We start from the raw sequence: 18,064 nt of genomic DNA, 5'->3' as shown, positions 1-18,064 counted from the left end.
TACTTTCTAAGTATCTGGGCTCCTTCTATCAGACACAGAAAATACCTCTAAAATACAGACTCTACAAAGAGCTCTTCTGTTTCTAAACGTAGTACCTGTTCATTATTAGAATCTGGTTAGTAGTGGGTACAGAAGAGTCACAAGTATACTGTCCGGAGGTGATGACAGCTGCCACTCAAGTACATTCTTTCCAGCCACTACTGACATGTGTATTCAGAGATGTAACGATTAATCAAAATTGGAAATCACACCAATCCTGCCATTCCGAGTTTGCTTTTTGTCACTTACATGAAGAACATTTTTTCCATGTCATAAGTGTTCCTGGAAACATGACTTAGGGACTAACTACTTCCCTATTCTTGGACCTTTCAAGTGTTTTGTTTTTGTTTTTTTTTTATGATCATAGGATTGTTTTACAAGGAATTCTATACATAAATTTTGTGGTCACTCACCTGTACATATTTACCAATAATCTTTATGATCTCCAGATTAAACTGCTTGACCGGGGCAGCAGAGAGGTCAATATGGCTCAAAAGACTATAGATGATCTGTAGTAATGACTGCTGCATGCTGGACAATCCTTTCTCTAACAGCTAAAAGTAATATAAAGAGTATAATTTCATGAGGTTAAGGAAAATTCAGTATTTATATTTATGATGCTGAAAAACAGAATAGATTTAATCCATGATTTTATGGTTAGATGATCAGAAATCCAGAGACTAATAAATAACAAAGGTAAAAGACAGTGTCTTATTACCATCACTTGTCCTCAGTTCAGAAAGGATCAATAGATAATTATTTTTATCTTAATCTTAGTGTTTTCCTTCATTTCCTGAGCTAATTTGAGTTAAACACCACTTATTCTAGGTTAAGAAAAAAACCATCATACCACCATCACCAAAGAATAACTATCCCCAAACCATTCATAACAGCCACTTGTTAACTATGTGATCTTAGACAAGTTTCTTAACCTCTGAGCCATGATTTTTTTTAAAATAATAATCACACTATCTACTTTATATTGTTTGCAGGATGATTAAATATATGTGGTTCTAAATATACACAACTAGTTTCAGTACTGTTGTTAGGAATAATTTCAGAATTAACAGTAATAATAAAACAAGGAGAGTAACATTTGGGGCAAAGCATTCTCTCTATAGAGTGAAAAAATGTCACCATACGAGGTATATACAGGCTGTCCTGTGCCAGTTCCAGACTTCATGACCCCTTGATTGGAGAAGCAGTGCTACCTTAGTGGTGAGCTTGATGGTGGCACCAACGTGAAGCTGGTCTAAGGAGCATAAACTCAAAGCCGATAAGAACAGGCTTAGGAAGTTGCCCTTGGTTTTATGTTGGCTATTGTCCTAAGGGTGTAAGATAAACCTAGAGACCTGTATTTATTCAGGTTAGAAAGCTGTCACACAGTTCACATCGTCAGTTCACCTTTTTTTTTTTTTAAGATTTTTTATTTTTTTAAAGTAATCTCTATACCCAATGTGGGCCTCGAACTCACAAACCCGAGATCAAGAGTTGCGTGCTCCACTTACTGAGCCAGCCAGGCACCGCTCTCTGCCATCATCAGCTCTCTTAAATGTAAGGTTGATGGGAGCAAACCTATCAAACCAACACCTTAAAAATGCACACCAGTCCGAAACTGGTTTTTATGATAGTCCTAAAGCATTCTGTGTTCTATATCAACATCAGGGATATAGCTGTTAAATAGTGTTTTCAGCCATATTTAAAATACCTATTGAGTTATGAATAATTTTTTAAGTTTATACAGTGTTTTAGGGTAATTTTTAGAGGTCAGTTTTTAAAAAGGAAGGTATCACTTTATTATAAGCTGACAAAAATTTTTAGTGAGTAGGAATTTCTTCCTTTTGAGATTCTTTGTGGATTATCTACTCAATAATTTATTTTTTAGGCATGAAGTTACTTTCTCACCAACCAAATTAACTTTTTCAAAAAAAATGTTCATTTCTTTTGAGAGACAGAGTGCATGCGAGCAGGGGTATAGAAAGTGAGGGAGAGAGAGAATCCCAGGGAGGCTCCATGCTTAGCCTGGAGTCAAATGTAGGCCTTGATCTCGTGACTGGGAGATCACGACCTGAGCCGATATCAAGAGTTGGCTGCTCAACCAACTGAGCCACCCAGGCACCCTGATATTAACTTTTTATGATATTGTAGGGCTAGTGTTTTTGTAATTCCATCTTTAGCCACTCAAATCATATCTTAGATCAGGGAGCAAACATATTATCAAAATAAGAACTTACCCAGCAAAAATGCCTTTGCACGCCGTTTTATTCTAGATAGGATTTCACAGTCAAGAACTAATTTTTCACAAACAAAAAATTATAACCATTCTCTAGGATCAAGACCCCTGAAAACCCATTTCTTAGTTGACATAAAGGTGTAGTTTACATTATTTTGAGTTTTATGTCACTTAAGGACAGTGAATATGAAAATATATTTAAGTGTTAATATATTTATTTAATATTTTAAATAAAAGGTAAAGTTTATCTTATTTTGAGTTGATATCACTTGAGGACAGTGAATGAGAAAATAAACACTGAAAATGAAAATTAAAACAAAAAAACCCTTTATACTTGAAAGTATGCTTTATACTTTCTTTATACTGGAAAGGAATTACCCATATTTTACTTTTAAAAAATGTTATCTGTATTCACTTTCAAACACAATTTAAAGATTAATTAGTATCAGTACTGCTTCTAGAAATAAATCTACGTGAAAATTTTGCCACAGTTAAAAAAAATTACATTTTTTTTTTTTTTGATAAATTTACCTCTGCAAGATAAGTCACAAGATTAAATGTAGTATCTGAGAAGGAATCATGCAGATATCTACATACTACGTTGATCCAGTTAGAACAGTCTCTGGAATATGTGTGTGTACTATACAAACTCATCATGTGAGCCAGATTGACCAGCGCTGGGCATTTCTCTTCTGCACACACCTAAAAAACAAAGAAAATAGTGTCATTCACCCCAAATAAAGGCAATTTAAGGTTTAAACTTGATTTTATACTAAATGTATTTATTTAAAAATTTAGAGGTAGGTGTTGAAGCTTTAATGCATTTTATTTTAGTCCAGTAGAAAAGTTAAATAAGAGAGGACAAGAAAAGAGGAAAAAAAGCACAAGGTATTCCTGAGGCTCTGTAAAACTGCCTTTGGTAAAACCCCTACAGAGTTTTGTAAATGCTACATATCATTTTATAACTGTTTTATAAAATCCCTGCATGGTTCAGTGCACAATAACGAAACAAGCAGTCTCCACTGAGGAGTTTGCAGCCAGGTTGGGACCAGCCCCAGACCTTCCCTTCCCTGTGCCCCCCTCCCCACCCCTTCAGGGGAGCAGTCAACTGCAGAGCCGCTCACATGTGTGACATATTCAAAAGACTCTACGGGAGCTCTGATAGAGCTAAGTCCTGCACCTGCAGTGAATGACAGACAACCTGTAGGATAGACCCCAAACTGCTCTTCAGGAAATAAGCTCCTAAGGTCCTTGGCCAGTAATTTAATGTCACTTCAAAATGTATTGGCCTCCTAGAATTTGTTTGATACAACATTATGGAAACTGAATCCATAAATGTTTGTGGGGGATGCCTGGGTGGCTTAGTCGGTTGAATGTCCAACTTCGGCTCAGGACGTTCATGGGGTCGAGCCCAATATCACACTTTGCGTTGACAACGTGGAGCCTGTTTGGGATTTTCTGTCTCTCCCTCTCTCTGCCCCTCCCCTGCTCATGCTTGCTCTGTCTCTCTCTCAAAAATAAACATTAAAAAACAAAAATGTTTGGGAGGATCTTACTGATCACATGTACCTTGTTTGCTTGTTCCCTGAGTTACTGGTGAGGATGTTCCTTAGTCTGCTCTGGGGGGCACCTGAATAATGCAGAACTGGGGAAAGGGCCACACTATTCTTTCATTCCCACCTATCACAGAGCTGTCCCTGAAATACCGTCTACTTTTCCGTTTTTCGTTTTCCTCATTTATTCTACCATCTCATTGATGTTTTGTTATGTATTTTCACAAACCTAGAACATTTATTTAAAAATTTTTTTATGTTTATTTATTTTTGAGAGAGACAGAGTGCAAGCAGGGGACGAGCAGAGAGAGGGAGACACAGAATCCGAAGCAGGCTCCAGGCTCTGAGCTGTCAGCACAGAGCCCAACGCAGGGCTGGAACCCACAAGGGTGAGATCATGACCTGAGCTGAAATCGGAGGCTCAACTGACTGAGCCACCCAGGCACCCCAAACCTAGAGCATTTATTAAAGAAAGTATGGTTGACCCTTCAACAACATGGGATTTAACTGTGTGGGTCCACTTATATGTGGATTCTTTTCGGTAAGTATAGTACAGTACTGTAAGCCTATTTTCTCTTCTTATGATTTTCTTAGTAACATTTTCTTTGCTCTAGCTTACTTTATTGTAAGAATACAGTATACATATAGTATACAAAATATGTGTTAATTGACCTGTTTGTGTTATTGGTAGGGCTTACAGTCAACAGTAGGATATTAGTAATTATGTTTTGGGGGAGTAAAAAGTCATATGTGATTTTCAACTGTGCGGGGGGGGGGGGGGGGTTGGTGCCCATAACCCCTGTGTTGTTCAAGGTCAACTGTAGAAAATTACCTTTTAAAATACATATATTTTTCAACTTTCACATGAATATAACTATTACTTTGATTCATCATGAGGACATTATCATTGGATAGACCTGAAATATGAAGATATGTAAGGCTGTGAAGACCACGAAAAGTAACTTAAAAGCTGCTTAATAAAATTATTTAAAGTAGTTAGCTTCATGTATTAATTACCCTTTTACCTATAAAACATACACTAGGAAGAAAATAAATTTGTTTCTCATTTGTATTTCAAAATATAATTAATCATCTATTTTTTTTAAATCACATAATTTTATCATTTCACAATTTGTTATTTTTTAGGAATAATTTTTATATTTTAAAATAAGTTCTTTTTGATTTTTTTTTTACAAAAAGAGAATGTGAGCAGGGAGAGGGGCAGAGGGAGAGACAGAGAATCATAAGCAGGGCTCCATCCCACGACCCAGGGATCATGCGTGACCTGAGCCAAAATCAGGAGCTGGATGCTGAACCGACTCAGCCGCCCAGGTGCCCCATTAAAGTAATTTCTGTAAAGTAAAATTTTAAAGTGTGTATCTTCCTGAAAAATTCTTCTAGGATTCTTATGTTCTTAAAAAAATAGGTTTTTAAAGCATGATCTTTTTATTTGTTTAATCTCTACATGCTATGGGGGGCCTGAACTCAAGACCCCAAGACAAAGAGTTGCATTAAAGCATGATTTTTATTTTTATTTACTTATTTATTTATTTTTCAACGTTTATTTATTTTTGGGACAGAGAGAGACAGAGCATGAACGGGGGAGGGGCAGAGAGGGAGACACAGAATCGGAAACAGGCTCCAGGCTCCGAGCCATCAGCCCAGAGCCTGACGCGGGGCTCGAACTCACGCACCGTGAGATCGTGACCTGAGCTGAAGTCAGATGCTTAACCGACTGAGCCACCCAGGCGCCCCTAAAGCATGATTTTTAAAAACCTTTAATTGAAAAGGAAGAAAATTCCTAGGAATGTATGCTGTGTAATTTTAAAGAAAATGGCTAAATCTGGATTTAATTTTGGAAATTTTGAATTACCAGGTTAAAATATGACTTCAAAAGACTGTCTTATAAGCAAACATTTTTAGCATACTATTTTTTGCCATAATGAATAGCTTAAAAGGACAATATTTGTCCTAAGTGTTGCCTCGCTTTGAAATCCTGTGCTCTCCAAGGGCACAAACAGAACTAGGGATATTTGCATAATGAGGAAGCACATAATGGCAGAAAATTGCTCTCAACAGTTTAAGTGAGAGAATAATTAAGGAATCCATTTAATTCACATCCTGCAGGTTGCTGAAAGCCGAGGGAAGGAACCTTTGTGTGCTGCTCAACAGGAAGAAAACAGACTTAACGACAATTTATGACGCACACAAAGCCATGTTTGATTTCTTAGAAACAAAAAGGTATCTGGGACTTTCCTGTGCTTTGCCCTGGTCAAGACGGCAGAGGCCTGACCCCCTGAGGGGTGCCCACATCCTTCGGGCTGGGCTGGGCTGAGTTCTTCTCTTATGCCAGCATTCAGCAGGAAGTTCTCAGACGGGAAGTGTCACCTGCCATTCTAAATGCTCCTACTCTACTTCCCTGATGACAGGATTCATGCTTTTTATTTTTTGAAATCCCAAAGTAAGCCAATATACTTTTTTCCCCTTTATATGTTCTTTCTTATCTCTCGTGAAAAAAAAAAAATACATCTTTACAACATTTTTCTAGTGATGTATCATTAGGATACTAAAAGGAAAGGTATTTTAATAAATTATTTTGTACCACTTTCAGACCTCATTATGCAAATATGTGTTGTTGGGTGTTTAGGGCAATCCTTTTCAAAATTTTTTTTTTCAATGTTTATTTATTTTTGGGACAGAGAGAGACAGAGCATGAACGGGGGAGGGGCAGAGAGAGAGGGAGACACAGAATCGGAAACAGGCTCCAGGCTCTGAGCCATCAGCCCAGAGCCTGACGCGGGGCTCGAACTCACGGACCGCGAGATCGTGACCTGGCTGAAGTCGGACGCTTAACCGACTGCGCCACCCAGGCGCCCCTAGGGCAATCCTTTTCAAAATTAAGATGTTTCCACTAACTATAATAATGGCTCTTTTTTTTAAAATACATGCTTTTAAAATGATTATGTTAAAAATCTCTCCCTATCTAATTTAGAAATTTACTGAGGGATGGATTCAACAGCATATTTTATTACATATGATCTTGCCACTTATTAAATATTATCTATCAAGATAACAAAAGGGTTCTAGTTTTGTGACTCTTAATGTGATTAATTGGGCTGGGATAACCCGGGGAGAAATCTGCACTTACCAGTCATGGGATTTGGGCACTGGAGAAGTGGGTGTTTTACCTGGCTTTCTGCATGCTTGCTCTTTCCCCTTACTGCTGTGTTACTTTTGTTAAATAACCCTCAGCTTTTAAAGGGCTGCTTATAGAAAAAGCTCTTCCAGAGAATTTTACTTGCTTATTCCCTTCTGTTGAAGATTTCTCTGCTTTTCCTCCCCCTGCTTTAGCTAGGTTATCTTATACTGCTATCTTATACTCCTCCCCCCCCAGTTCACTTAATTTCCTGCTGTATGTATAGGACTTGTAAATTTATAGAACTCCTTATAACTGTCTATATTTTCAGTTGTTAAAGCCTTTTTTCCTAAGACTCATTAACTGACAAAAAAAGAAGAAAGAAAGAAAGAAAGAAAGAAAGAAAGAAAGAAAGAAAGAAAAAGAAAGAAAGAAAGAAGAAAGAAAAGAAAGAAAATTAAGAATTAAGTTTAAGCAGAAGGCAAGTTATTTGGGTTATTTTTCTTGAGAGGAAATTATTTTTAAAGATCATCTTTTTTAAAAGTCTGATCAAGAGCTCTAACACTTTCGAGCAAATGTTAACAGATGACTTAAAAATAGCTAAGTTCCTGTTTCAGAAACAATGGGAGGGAAAGAGCCAAATAAGGAAGGGGAAAGGATGAAGCCAGCAAAGAGAGACGAAGAGAATGTTTAAAGAAAAAAAAGGCAAAAATAAAAGAAGAGAGAACTTTCGGAGCCACAAAATGTGTTTTGCCCTCTTCTTCTCAGGGCCTTTGCACATGCAATTTCTCATGCCTGGAAAACTTCTACCCTCGGCCCTGTCGTTCCTTGTTTCTCATCCAGGGATCTTAGTTTGGTTACTCCTATTCAGTCTGCAGTGTCGGCTTTGAGAGGATCTCCTCTAGGCGGACTGTTGCTTTCTGTGCCCCGAGAGTACTGTCCTTTCACTGCACTTATCAGACAGACTCTATGGCCCCTGTCTACTATTATACCCCTAGTGTAAGGCCCACAGGGGCAGGTACTCTGTCTGCTTTGATTATCACTGCATTTCTGGCACCTGACCCAGTGCTCAGCAAATATCTGGTGGTGAACAAAGGAATGAATTGGAAACTGATAGAGAAGCAGAAGACAAAAGTAGGGAAAGGGAACCGAAAAAGACTCAGACTCAGCGGAGCTTTACTCTAAACAAATAATTTTATTCACTGTGATTTGAACAGTGGTAGCTTACATCATGACTGCAAAACTCCTTTATATGGAGGAAAAGAATAAAAAGATGTGAAATTCACAGCGGAAGTGACGGTAAAAGATTTTTAAGAGATTCCCCCCTTTAAGGTAAACTCCAGAGAAATTTCCCGCTAGCGTTTATCTTTCAGCGTAACATTTGCTTACCTTTGCTATTCGACTAGCTGTTTCTTTGCAAAACTGAGTTGGGCTGTCAAAATGCTGGATTAAGTGAGGCAATAAGCAAAGGATGTTAAGAGGAAAGCCTATCAAAAAAAAAGCAAACAATAACCAATTTTTATTGCACATTATTTAAAAAAATTCAAGGTATTTTTTTTTAATGGTTCACGGAAACCATTTTCTTTTTATTTCCTGGAGTGCCTGATCTTCTAAATGCTTTCTTTCTTTTTTTTTGCTTTTACCAAAGAATTTAAGCTATCTCACATATTAAAAACAACAACAACAACAACAATAACAACAACAGCGGCAGCAGCAACCCATGATCATTTGTGGAAAAGCAGAAATTAGAGTTCAAAACAAATGATTAGTTTACATTTCACTACACTAGAAAGCAGAGAGCTGGTGCAATTCTGTTAACATCACCTGACAACTGGGAAGGATCCACCAACGTGTGCTTGGAGACGGCGATGAGTTTACTGAGGAGGTGCACGGTCATCTCTTGTGTAGATACTGAGGTAAAACCCTTAAGGAAGAGCTGCTGAAGGCCTGGGAAGTTACTCCATTTCAATTTGCTTTGTACATTTTCAATCTTCTCTCGACTCTCTGATTTATCCAAAGGCAAATGGATAAGCAGTTTGTTGAGAAGCCTGAGAGCCAGGAGGTATTCATATTCGTAATCCGATTCTAATAGCGATGCTGCTATCCAAAAAATGGTGGCCATCAAGTTGGCAGGCTCAGTAGGGGACTGCACGTCATACATGCCTTTCTCTCGCAGGGAGGAAAGGCTTCTAGTCCTTGCTAAACTATTGCTATGGTTTATCCGTCCATCCATTATGTCCAGTGTGTTACTCCTCCGCCGGTCACCTCTTCGGTCACCAATTAAACTTAATCTCAAAGAGTTACTTCTTGCATTACTGTTATATCCCAAATAACTGCTGCTGTTAATGGGACTTGTGCTTAGATTGAGTTGTCCAGTGCTTTTCCTGTTAGCTGCATACTTGTTTCCCATTAGAGGATCACGGTATGAGGTTCTTTACAAAAAAAATAAAAAAAAAGAAAGGAAAATAAATGCATGTACAATCGCTTCTTTGGCTACATTATTTACTCTCAAAGACACTGAAAAAAAAACAGTAACTGTTACCAGGACAAATTATGTTTCAGTATCTGACTTCGCTTCATCAAATTTCAGCCCTTTCCTCCATATTAAAGCAAAATGGACAACAGTCTCTTTCCTACTGTGGCCAACTGTTTCCTGTGAGTTGGACGGCGTTTGATTTGAAGCGAAAATTCTGCTACCATTATCACTGACCACCTTCAGCTCTGGGATTTAGTGAACATTACATCCAAAGCAGACCTCATTTGTCTTCTCCCCAAACTTGATGGTCCCCATATCCTTATTTCTGTTAATGCACACTCTTTACCCGCCACCCCCCCCGCCCCCAAATCAAGCTCAAAAATGTATGTTTGATTTCTCCTCCCTCACATCCAATTATCACAGATTTAAAAATAATGACAGAATGCTTCCTGTATGTGCCAGGAGTATGGAAAAGCTAGGAATACTGAAGTCTGCTGGGGGAGATGGGTATGTAAAACTTTACTGCTCGTTACTTGCTTTATTCAAATATGAAGAAAACACCGTGGGAACCCCCAAAATGGAGTAAGTATAGCGCTGCCCTCGGGGAGTTAGAAACATCCAAGATGGGTCTTGAAGGATAAATCGATTCAGGAGGTGCAAGGAAGAGAAAGCTGGAGGAGAGGAGCAATTTGTGGAAGGTGTGAGTCAGGAGGGGGCCGGCCTGCTGTGGGGCAAGGGGATGTCGAGCGCAGCGGGAACGGAACCGGGCAGTGAGGCTGAAGCCGAGTCACGCGGCAGCAGAAGGACCCCTGACCGGGCCATTACAAGAACACCACCGCCACACAGAGCGCTGGGACTTTTCGCATGGGCTCCCTGTCCGAGGCTCCTTTTCCCACTGCTGGTCCATCGGAATGTTTTGGTATCATTCCCACCAGCAATATTAGGATAACTTAACGTTATGGTTCTGCGTATTCAGCTATGGCAGTTCTGTATACGAATGTACAGTTCGCCTGGATGCAATTCTTACTGAGAAAGGGCAGAAAGAAGATCGTAATGCTTCATGGTTTCGGCCAAAGTGTCAATCGCAGACTCCAATGTGAGCAGGAGTTCGATCACAAACCCCTAGGAGAAAAGGCAGGTCTTAATTCATTACGCTTTGGAAAAAAAGAAAATTAGAATGGACTTCCCGAGGAGATTTAAAATTAGAACAAACTCAACATTAACATTACAAAATGATTAAACTCTTGAGCAACATGATCTTGCTGATTGATGAAAACTCCTCAAACTAATGGTTATAATGGCACCACGATCCACCCAAAATTGCTTAGGCCAAAAATCTACGAGTCATTTTTGTTTCTTTCTCTCACGTCTAAGTTAAGTCCGTTGGCAAGTCTTGAAAATACTACTTTAAAATATATCTGAAATCTGATGACCCCCCCTCCACACTTCCATAGCGTCCCGTCAGCTAAACTACCACCATTTCAGCGTGGACTTTTACAACGGCCTCTTAAATGACTCCTATTGCCCTCCTGAGGACTCTACCTAGCCTCCAGAGTGAATTTTTTAAATCGCAAACTATATCCATCACCCTCCTCTCAAGGCCTGTGAGTACTGTTCGCCATCACTTACAAGTAAAATGTCACCTCTCCCTAGACCCCACATAATCTGGACCTGTCCCCATCGATCTTCAGATGCTAGACACACCATCCAATAAACTAGCCATACTGGTTTGCTTCATGTTCCTCAAAAATAGGCTTGTTGCTTCTGCCTCAGGGCCTTTGCACTCACTACTCTTATTTCTCTGCCTGAAATATTCTTCCGTATTATCACAGGACTCACTTCACTTACGTACGTGTTTAAAACTCACCGTCTCAGATGGTCACATATAAAACAACTCCCTCTCCCATACTGCTCCTTAACCCATTATTCTACCTTATTATGTTCATAGCAATAATCTCTAAATAAAAGCGTGTTACATATTAGTGGTGGATTAGAGGCTTATTTCTCCAACAGAACGTGAGCTCCAGAATGCCAGGAACTTGGTTGCTACCAGATCCCCAGTGTCTAGAACAGTGTTAATAAAATCATTAGTCTGCATAGACTTAAGTTCTCTATTGCATTATTTCACTTAATTTACCTTAACAACTCAACACTCTACATTTAAATTTATTTTTTTTTAAATTTTTTTTTTTAATTTATTTTTGAGACAGAGACAGAGCATGAACGGGGAGGGTCAGAGATAGAGGGAGACACAGAATCGGAAGCAGGCTCCAGGCTCTGAGCCATCAGCCCAGAGTCCGACGCGGGGCTTGAACTCACGGACCGCGAGATCGTGACCTGAGCTGAAGTCGGACGCTTAACCGACTGAGCCACCCAGGCGCCCCCCTACATTTACATTTAAATCCCAGGATAATATGCAAGTGTGGGCCGTATGTGTGTGTGTAAATGTAAAGCTTTCTCTGATTCGCACTGAAGTATGTGATTCGATTAGTATGTTATTAAGTATCACGTACAAAATTTTGTTTCTTAATTCTTTGCCTGCTTGTTGGCATTTGATGCCAATGCCGTGTAACCATTATCTTGCTTGCCCTGCGGTGCTCTGTACTTGGCAAATGAGTCCTTGACAATGAGTAGCTGCTCAATGGCTGCTGAACGAATTTAATGCAATACCTGTGCATCTTCTCCCGGATCCCCTACAGTTTCTACAAGTCTGGAGAGAACATCAGAAAGTGTAGTTGCAGAAAGAGGCTGCTTTAGGGCCCTGAAAATCTGGAAGGATCTCCCAGCATAGTGTCGAGAAGAACAAGAAAGTGCTGTTTGTAGAGCAACTTCACTAAGATGATGTTCCAAATGCATTCCTTCTGTGAAGACAAAGGAAACAAGTGAGTGTTCTTGTTGCTTGGAATGCAGGGTTTTCATCAGCCGCTAACCATTTTAAACCCGGTGCCCAGCACAGTGCCTGGCAAACCGGGCAGGCACTCAGGCTTTATGGCAATGTTTTTTCTTTCCATTAAACTCCATTTGCATTTTACTTACTTGTTTTGTAATCTTTTAAAAAAAAAAAAAAAGTATTTATTTATTTATTTTATTTGAGAGAGGGCATGAGTGGGGGAGAGGAGCAGAAGGAGAGAGAAAACATGAAGCGAGGGGCAAAATCACCTCTAGTTGAGAACCACTACTTTAGACAGATACGGTTTTTTTACAGTAACTTTCAGAATGTGTTGATTTCAGATCACAGAAGCCACCGACTGTATAAAAAAGAATTCAAGTTTGTCCTCTCCATCTATGTTCCTTTAATGTAATCGTTTCATAATACACAACTGCCCTGTAACTTTATTATGCCACCACACACAAAATGAAGCACCCTGGAATGTCACAAGTGGCTGTCTTATTTTTTAAGGAGTAACTTAATTTTCCAAGGAATAACTTAATTTTCCTTTAATCAAAAGCTATCCATCATCACTAATAACTTCAAAAAGAAGACCTGTCTAAAACTTTTCACTTTAGACTTCTCAACTGTCAACTCACTGCTACACATGACCAGAAGTTTTCGCATCACATGAAAAAGTCTCATTGAAAGTACTATCTGAACTGTTTAATGAAAGATACCTGAGCTTGACTGCTTAAAAACAGAAACCACATGTTTCAAAAATGTAGTTAACTGCTCAGCACTCTTGATGTTAGGATTCTTGGCAGAAACATCCTCATGGTTCCAAAGGGGCCCTCTTTTTCTGAAAACAGAGAACAGACATAATGCCCGTGGTTTTCAACTTACATTAACGGTTTTACTCACAGTTACATTAGATGTGCATTTGCCATAAGAAAGGACAGTAGTGGGCTAAGCCAAATAGCAGCACGTCGCACAGTCGACTACTATTTACGTACTTGAGCATGTGATGGTCTACAGCAAGGAGAGGAAGATCCAGGCTACATGCAATTTCAGTCTTCCATCATTACAGTTAGACTCTCTCAGAGGTGGTAGGAAAGGATGACAGACTTTTACAAAGTGAGAAGAGCACTGGGAACTGCTTATGTGTCATAGGTCACAGCAGTATAATTTGGAGAGGCTAGAATGTATTTAGATTGCAATGCGAAGGAAATAATTTACTAGCTGAAGATCCAGCATAAGTTTAAGAGAGCACGGTTTCCTGTTGACTCTTTCTTTAAACCATCTTTGCATTCTCAAGGCTGCCGCCTTGGTTAGTAAGGGTTCAACCCCATATCACCTCAGGCCCAAAGTGCCCTGAAAACCTCCTTTGTGGTCACGTAGCCACCAGTATCTGACAGCTCTAATTCATCCTGTTCATTGCTCCGAGACTGATTTTCTCAACCTATTTCTTTAATTGTGCTTCTCACCCTTCCCATCCAGCTCCAGGATTTTCAATAACGTCTGCTTTCTTGAAAGATCTGTAGCCTATGGCTGAGGCCTCAGAGCCCTCCAGTTTGACTTCTCCCTGGACTACAAAGTTTTCTTGTCCAGAAACTTTTCCCTCAGCATTACAGTCAGACTGGGTTACTCGCCATTTCCAATACTTTATTTCTCAAGCCCCTGATGGTTTCGCTCTCTTGCTGTGGGACACCAGCCCCCCTTCTTTCTCCCCATCCATTTCTTCTATACTTGTGCCTTGCAAAGAGCAGGCGATCATAAATAAATATTTGACGACTGACTGATAATGTAACTAATGGAAGTGGAATATGTATTCAGGTAAGACTGTATTCTCTTTGGGTACCTGGTATCCAGACACACTTGAGGCCCTCCTCCAGTATAACTGTGTGAGCACAACAGGAGAAAGTCTTTGGAGGCATCCAAGTTTCTAAGTTTCTACACCCAATACAAACGTGTGTATTCCCAATCAGTGGCACACGAGAAATCAAAAACAGGGTTCACTGTAGCTGACAAAAAAGAATGACTTAACACAGGTATGTTGCCAGAATGGTGAGAGCTGTAACGTTACCTTGAGGTAATGAATTCCATGAGGGTTTTGACTTTTCCATCCTGCTCTACGGAGATGTCGACCTCATTGAGGAGAGTGGTGTGTAGATGGGAAATGGCAGCGCTGTTATTTCCTAAGCTGATACTAGAAGAGGTAGAACTTGAGCTAAGCCCTGAGTCAGTCATAGGGGAGGGCTGGTAATCAGGTATAAAATCACTAACGCCCGCTGTAAAAGAAAGATGGCCGTCAATACCCAGACATGAAAGGATCTCATACACTATTGAAAGCGTCAAACTATCCTTCCTTACAGGTTATGTGGGACACATCAGGGAATCTGTTGCTGTCAGCTGATACAAATCAGCACTCCTTCTGCGGGAACCTCATAAGCACCAAATTCCATCAAGTGAGTTTGGGGGGCAAACATTGTCTCCCACAGCCTATTATTAAAACTTAGCTATTTGGGTTTGCTGTGAAGTCTTTTGCTGCCATCTGCTGAAGAAAGTTGAAAGTGGCACTTTCCTAATATTTCGGCACATTGCCTCAATGTGTATTAAGTCAGTCTTTTCCACAATGTGAACTGATTTTTCTTATGGAAAGGATTCTACACTTTCCACTTCATTTTACCTGAAGAAAGACAATTTTAAAGTCTTTGTAATATTTATATTATGTCAATTATTAAATTCTTTTTATTACAAATGCCTATAGTCACAAAATGGCAAAAGAAGCCTTAAGAACAAACAACAAAAACCAACTATGGAATTTTTAAAAAGATGTTTTAACATAAAAGAGACAGTAAACTTTATTCATATTTTAGCCACATTTTAAAAGGTGCAATGTTTCCTAATAATTGTTTTCTTACTAACCACAGGGTTTTCACTAAAGAACATTAACCCTGTATCTGACATTACATGATTAGTAAGAAATGTAATTTTATTTCATTTTTTAAAAACAATTATTTTCTAGGTCATCTATTATTAACCTGATGATACAGACAAATGGATAAGTAAGTTAGGGCTATTAGGAAAGAAGAAAATAGAACTTGCAAAGTAAATTTAAAAAAAAATGACACCAATAGTGAAATAACTTCTATATTAAAGTCTCATTGGGGCGCCTGGGTGGCGCAGTCGGTTAAGCGTCCGACTTCAGCCAGGTCACGATCTCGCGGTCCGTGAGTTCGAGCCCCACATCAGGCTCTGGGCTGATAGCTCAGAGCCTGGAGCCTGTTTCTGATTCTGTGTCTCCCTCTCTCGCTGCCCCTCCCCCGTTCATGCTCTGTCTCTCTCTGTCCCAAAAATAAATAAACGTTGAAAGAAAAAAAAAATAATAAAAAAAAAAAATAAAGTCTCATTAATTTGGACCGCATTACTTCCAAATGTATAATTTGGAATTTACTAGACTTAAAAATGCCTAACATTTTAAAGACAGTAAACATAATCAAATGAACAATAAAATGTTAATGTCTCGCTTTGTTCATTTCTCAGATCTTGAGAGCACGAGGAATGTAATACAGGTTCAACATCTTCTCGGTAACTGTGCTCCGTAAGCGTAGCACTGTTTCACTGATCCTCAACCTGCATGTTGAGAACTTAAAATTCTCATGACAAAGAAAGACCCTTACAGGTGATACAGACTCAAATACTCCGAGTTTAATTCTTTTACCAGTTAATGAGGTAAATGGTACTTAAAATCATAAAACTACACTTAAAGCCTTTCAACTTCTATTTAGTTGACTTTCTCTGTTATAGTTTCCAAATGAACGAAGCATGATTCCATTGTCAAACTGGACGTTTAAAGCAAATACCTGTGCAAGTGTAATCTAAGTGCGCGGTCTGTTTGACCGTGAGCGCCCTGGGCTCGTTAAACTCCCTGTTCCTGAGCAGGACAGAGGCAACAGCGCGGATGTTACTGCTGGGTCCCGTGACTATTAGCAGGTGCAGGAGCAGGCGCTTACAGTGCTCGTACACCTCGGGGTGGCAGTGGTCAGACCCTGAGAACGACAGTTGGAAATCATCGTCAGTGAAGAGAAATCACAGGTACCCTTACCTTCAAGTGCATATTTTATTTTATTTTTTAAAATGTTTTATTTATTTTTGAGAGACGGAGAGAGAGGGAGAGAGAGAAAGAGAGACAGAGTGCCAGCAGGGGGTTGGGGCAGAGAGAGAGGGAGACACAGAATCCGAAGCAGGCTCCAGGCTCGGAGCGGTCAGCATACAGCCCAATGTGAGGCTCAAACTCACGGGCTGGAGATCATGACCTGAGCTGAAGTCGGAAGCTTAATTGACTGAGCCACCCAGGCACCTCCCAAATGCATATTTTAAAGAAAAGCAGAAAATACAGAAAATATTTTGTACAAGATGATGTACCACACGGTAATTCTTATTGGCCTGGAGTTTGTAACAATAGCCTATTGTCTTACAGTTAGCAGGGGGAATCAAGACAAGTTTTCAATGCATCTTGTGTCTAAAACTTAGTAACCTACTAGAAATTATTACTCTGTGACAGAATACTCATGTAAATGACTTTTTTTTAAAGGCAAGCATTTTTTGTGCCTAGCGCACAATGAAAAGTCAGTGGATGTTTGATTACTGAAACATCGAAGTAATAAATGTGCACATCAGGAAAACTTCAGGTAAGATGACTACCTTGACTTTCTTCAGGAAGCCAATCCTACAAGCATGAAAAGTATTGTGGTGGATCCCACAGATGGTCCCTATTGTGGACCGTCTGATTATTACAGCTCAAAGTCCACTGCTACTGAGGGCACAGTGGACTTTCAGCTGTAATAATCAGACGGTCCACAATCCCATCCTTTTGAGAAATACTTGGACCCCATTTTAATTTTCCTTTTACTCTGCAAATTTCCAGTCTGAGAGGTAAGTTAACTTTACTTTTGCTGTGGGTGCCGAACTTTTCCTGCTAGATGGTAACTGTGCTTGTGAGCAGTGGAGGGACGACAGGACAAGAACGGGAATGCGAAGAGAAGACCTGTTTGTGGTTACAAGAGAGGCGAGGACTGACTCCCTATTAGACCATGAGAATGCCCATAAAAAGTGTCATGGGAGTTACGTACCAAACAACGGTTAACAGAAATACCAAAAAACCAGACTGCCTTTAAATTGTCACAGAAATATAACGTCATGTTGAGTCAGAACCAGCGTTAATTACCTATAAAAATTGCATGAAGAAGAAGATGGAGGTAGCTTCCCCATTCCACCTTCACACTGTGGTCAATGATCAGATCCGTCAAAAGGATCACAGCTATGTTACACCTGTGACAAACGAGACGCCTGTTAATGTCACAGCAGAGTAAACCTGGAGCGAATCTCATGCCAGTTACTTGCAGCCTTTAATATTGTATTTTATGGACAAATACAACTTCTCAAGAAAAAAAGAGGAAAAGAAATATAGCTGAAGAAACCGTTAAGTGATGGTTCTAGAAAAAAACATTACCTGCTAAGGGCTCCCCAAAGGCAAGGGCCACATTTTCTTCATCTTCAACCCTGACACCTAGCACACTGCTTGCCACATAGTAGGTGTTCACTACGTGTTGGTTACATTAATACATTTTGAAAGAATGCCGTAACTATTCTACTGTGATTCTGCTAAGTAAAATTCAGTTTAACGCAACTCCAAACAACAGTGCCTCTAGTACTGCGAGATATTTTTCAGAGGAAGTAACTGGGTCCCAGAAAG

General features: G+C 39.6%; 1 protein-coding gene across 7 annotated transcripts in view; it reads right to left on the bottom strand.

Annotated features, from left to right (window-relative positions):
* FRYL (FRY like transcription coactivator) overlaps window positions 1-18,064 on the bottom strand; it is a 272,920-nt gene that overhangs the window by 41,897 nt on the left and 212,959 nt on the right. For all 7 annotated transcript variants that reach the window (XM_086705110.1, XM_086705108.1, XM_086705107.1 and 4 more), the window contains 10 exons: window positions 17,537-17,640; window positions 16,173-16,358; window positions 14,393-14,597; window positions 13,047-13,168; window positions 12,108-12,298; window positions 10,465-10,559; window positions 8,786-9,393; window positions 8,351-8,448; window positions 2,804-2,974; window positions 453-593 (listed from right to left, as the gene is read on the bottom strand). In XM_086705110.1, coding sequence (XP_086561236.1) covers window positions 453-593; window positions 2,804-2,974; window positions 8,351-8,448; window positions 8,786-9,393; window positions 10,465-10,559; window positions 12,108-12,298; window positions 13,047-13,168; window positions 14,393-14,597; window positions 16,173-16,358; window positions 17,537-17,640 — 1,921 coding nt within the window. The remainder of the gene's footprint in view (window positions 1-452; window positions 594-2,803; window positions 2,975-8,350; window positions 8,449-8,785; window positions 9,394-10,464; window positions 10,560-12,107; window positions 12,299-13,046; window positions 13,169-14,392; window positions 14,598-16,172; window positions 16,359-17,536; window positions 17,641-18,064) is intronic.

The sequence above is a fragment of the Puma concolor genome, chromosome B1 (genome assembly GCF_028749965.1).
Source record: "Puma concolor isolate L17-30 chromosome B1, mPumCon1.1.hap2, whole genome shotgun sequence".
Taxonomy (NCBI): domain Eukaryota; kingdom Metazoa; phylum Chordata; class Mammalia; order Carnivora; family Felidae; genus Puma; species Puma concolor.
Note: the sequence above shows the minus strand (reverse complement) of the source record. Positions and strands in the feature narration are given on the sequence as shown.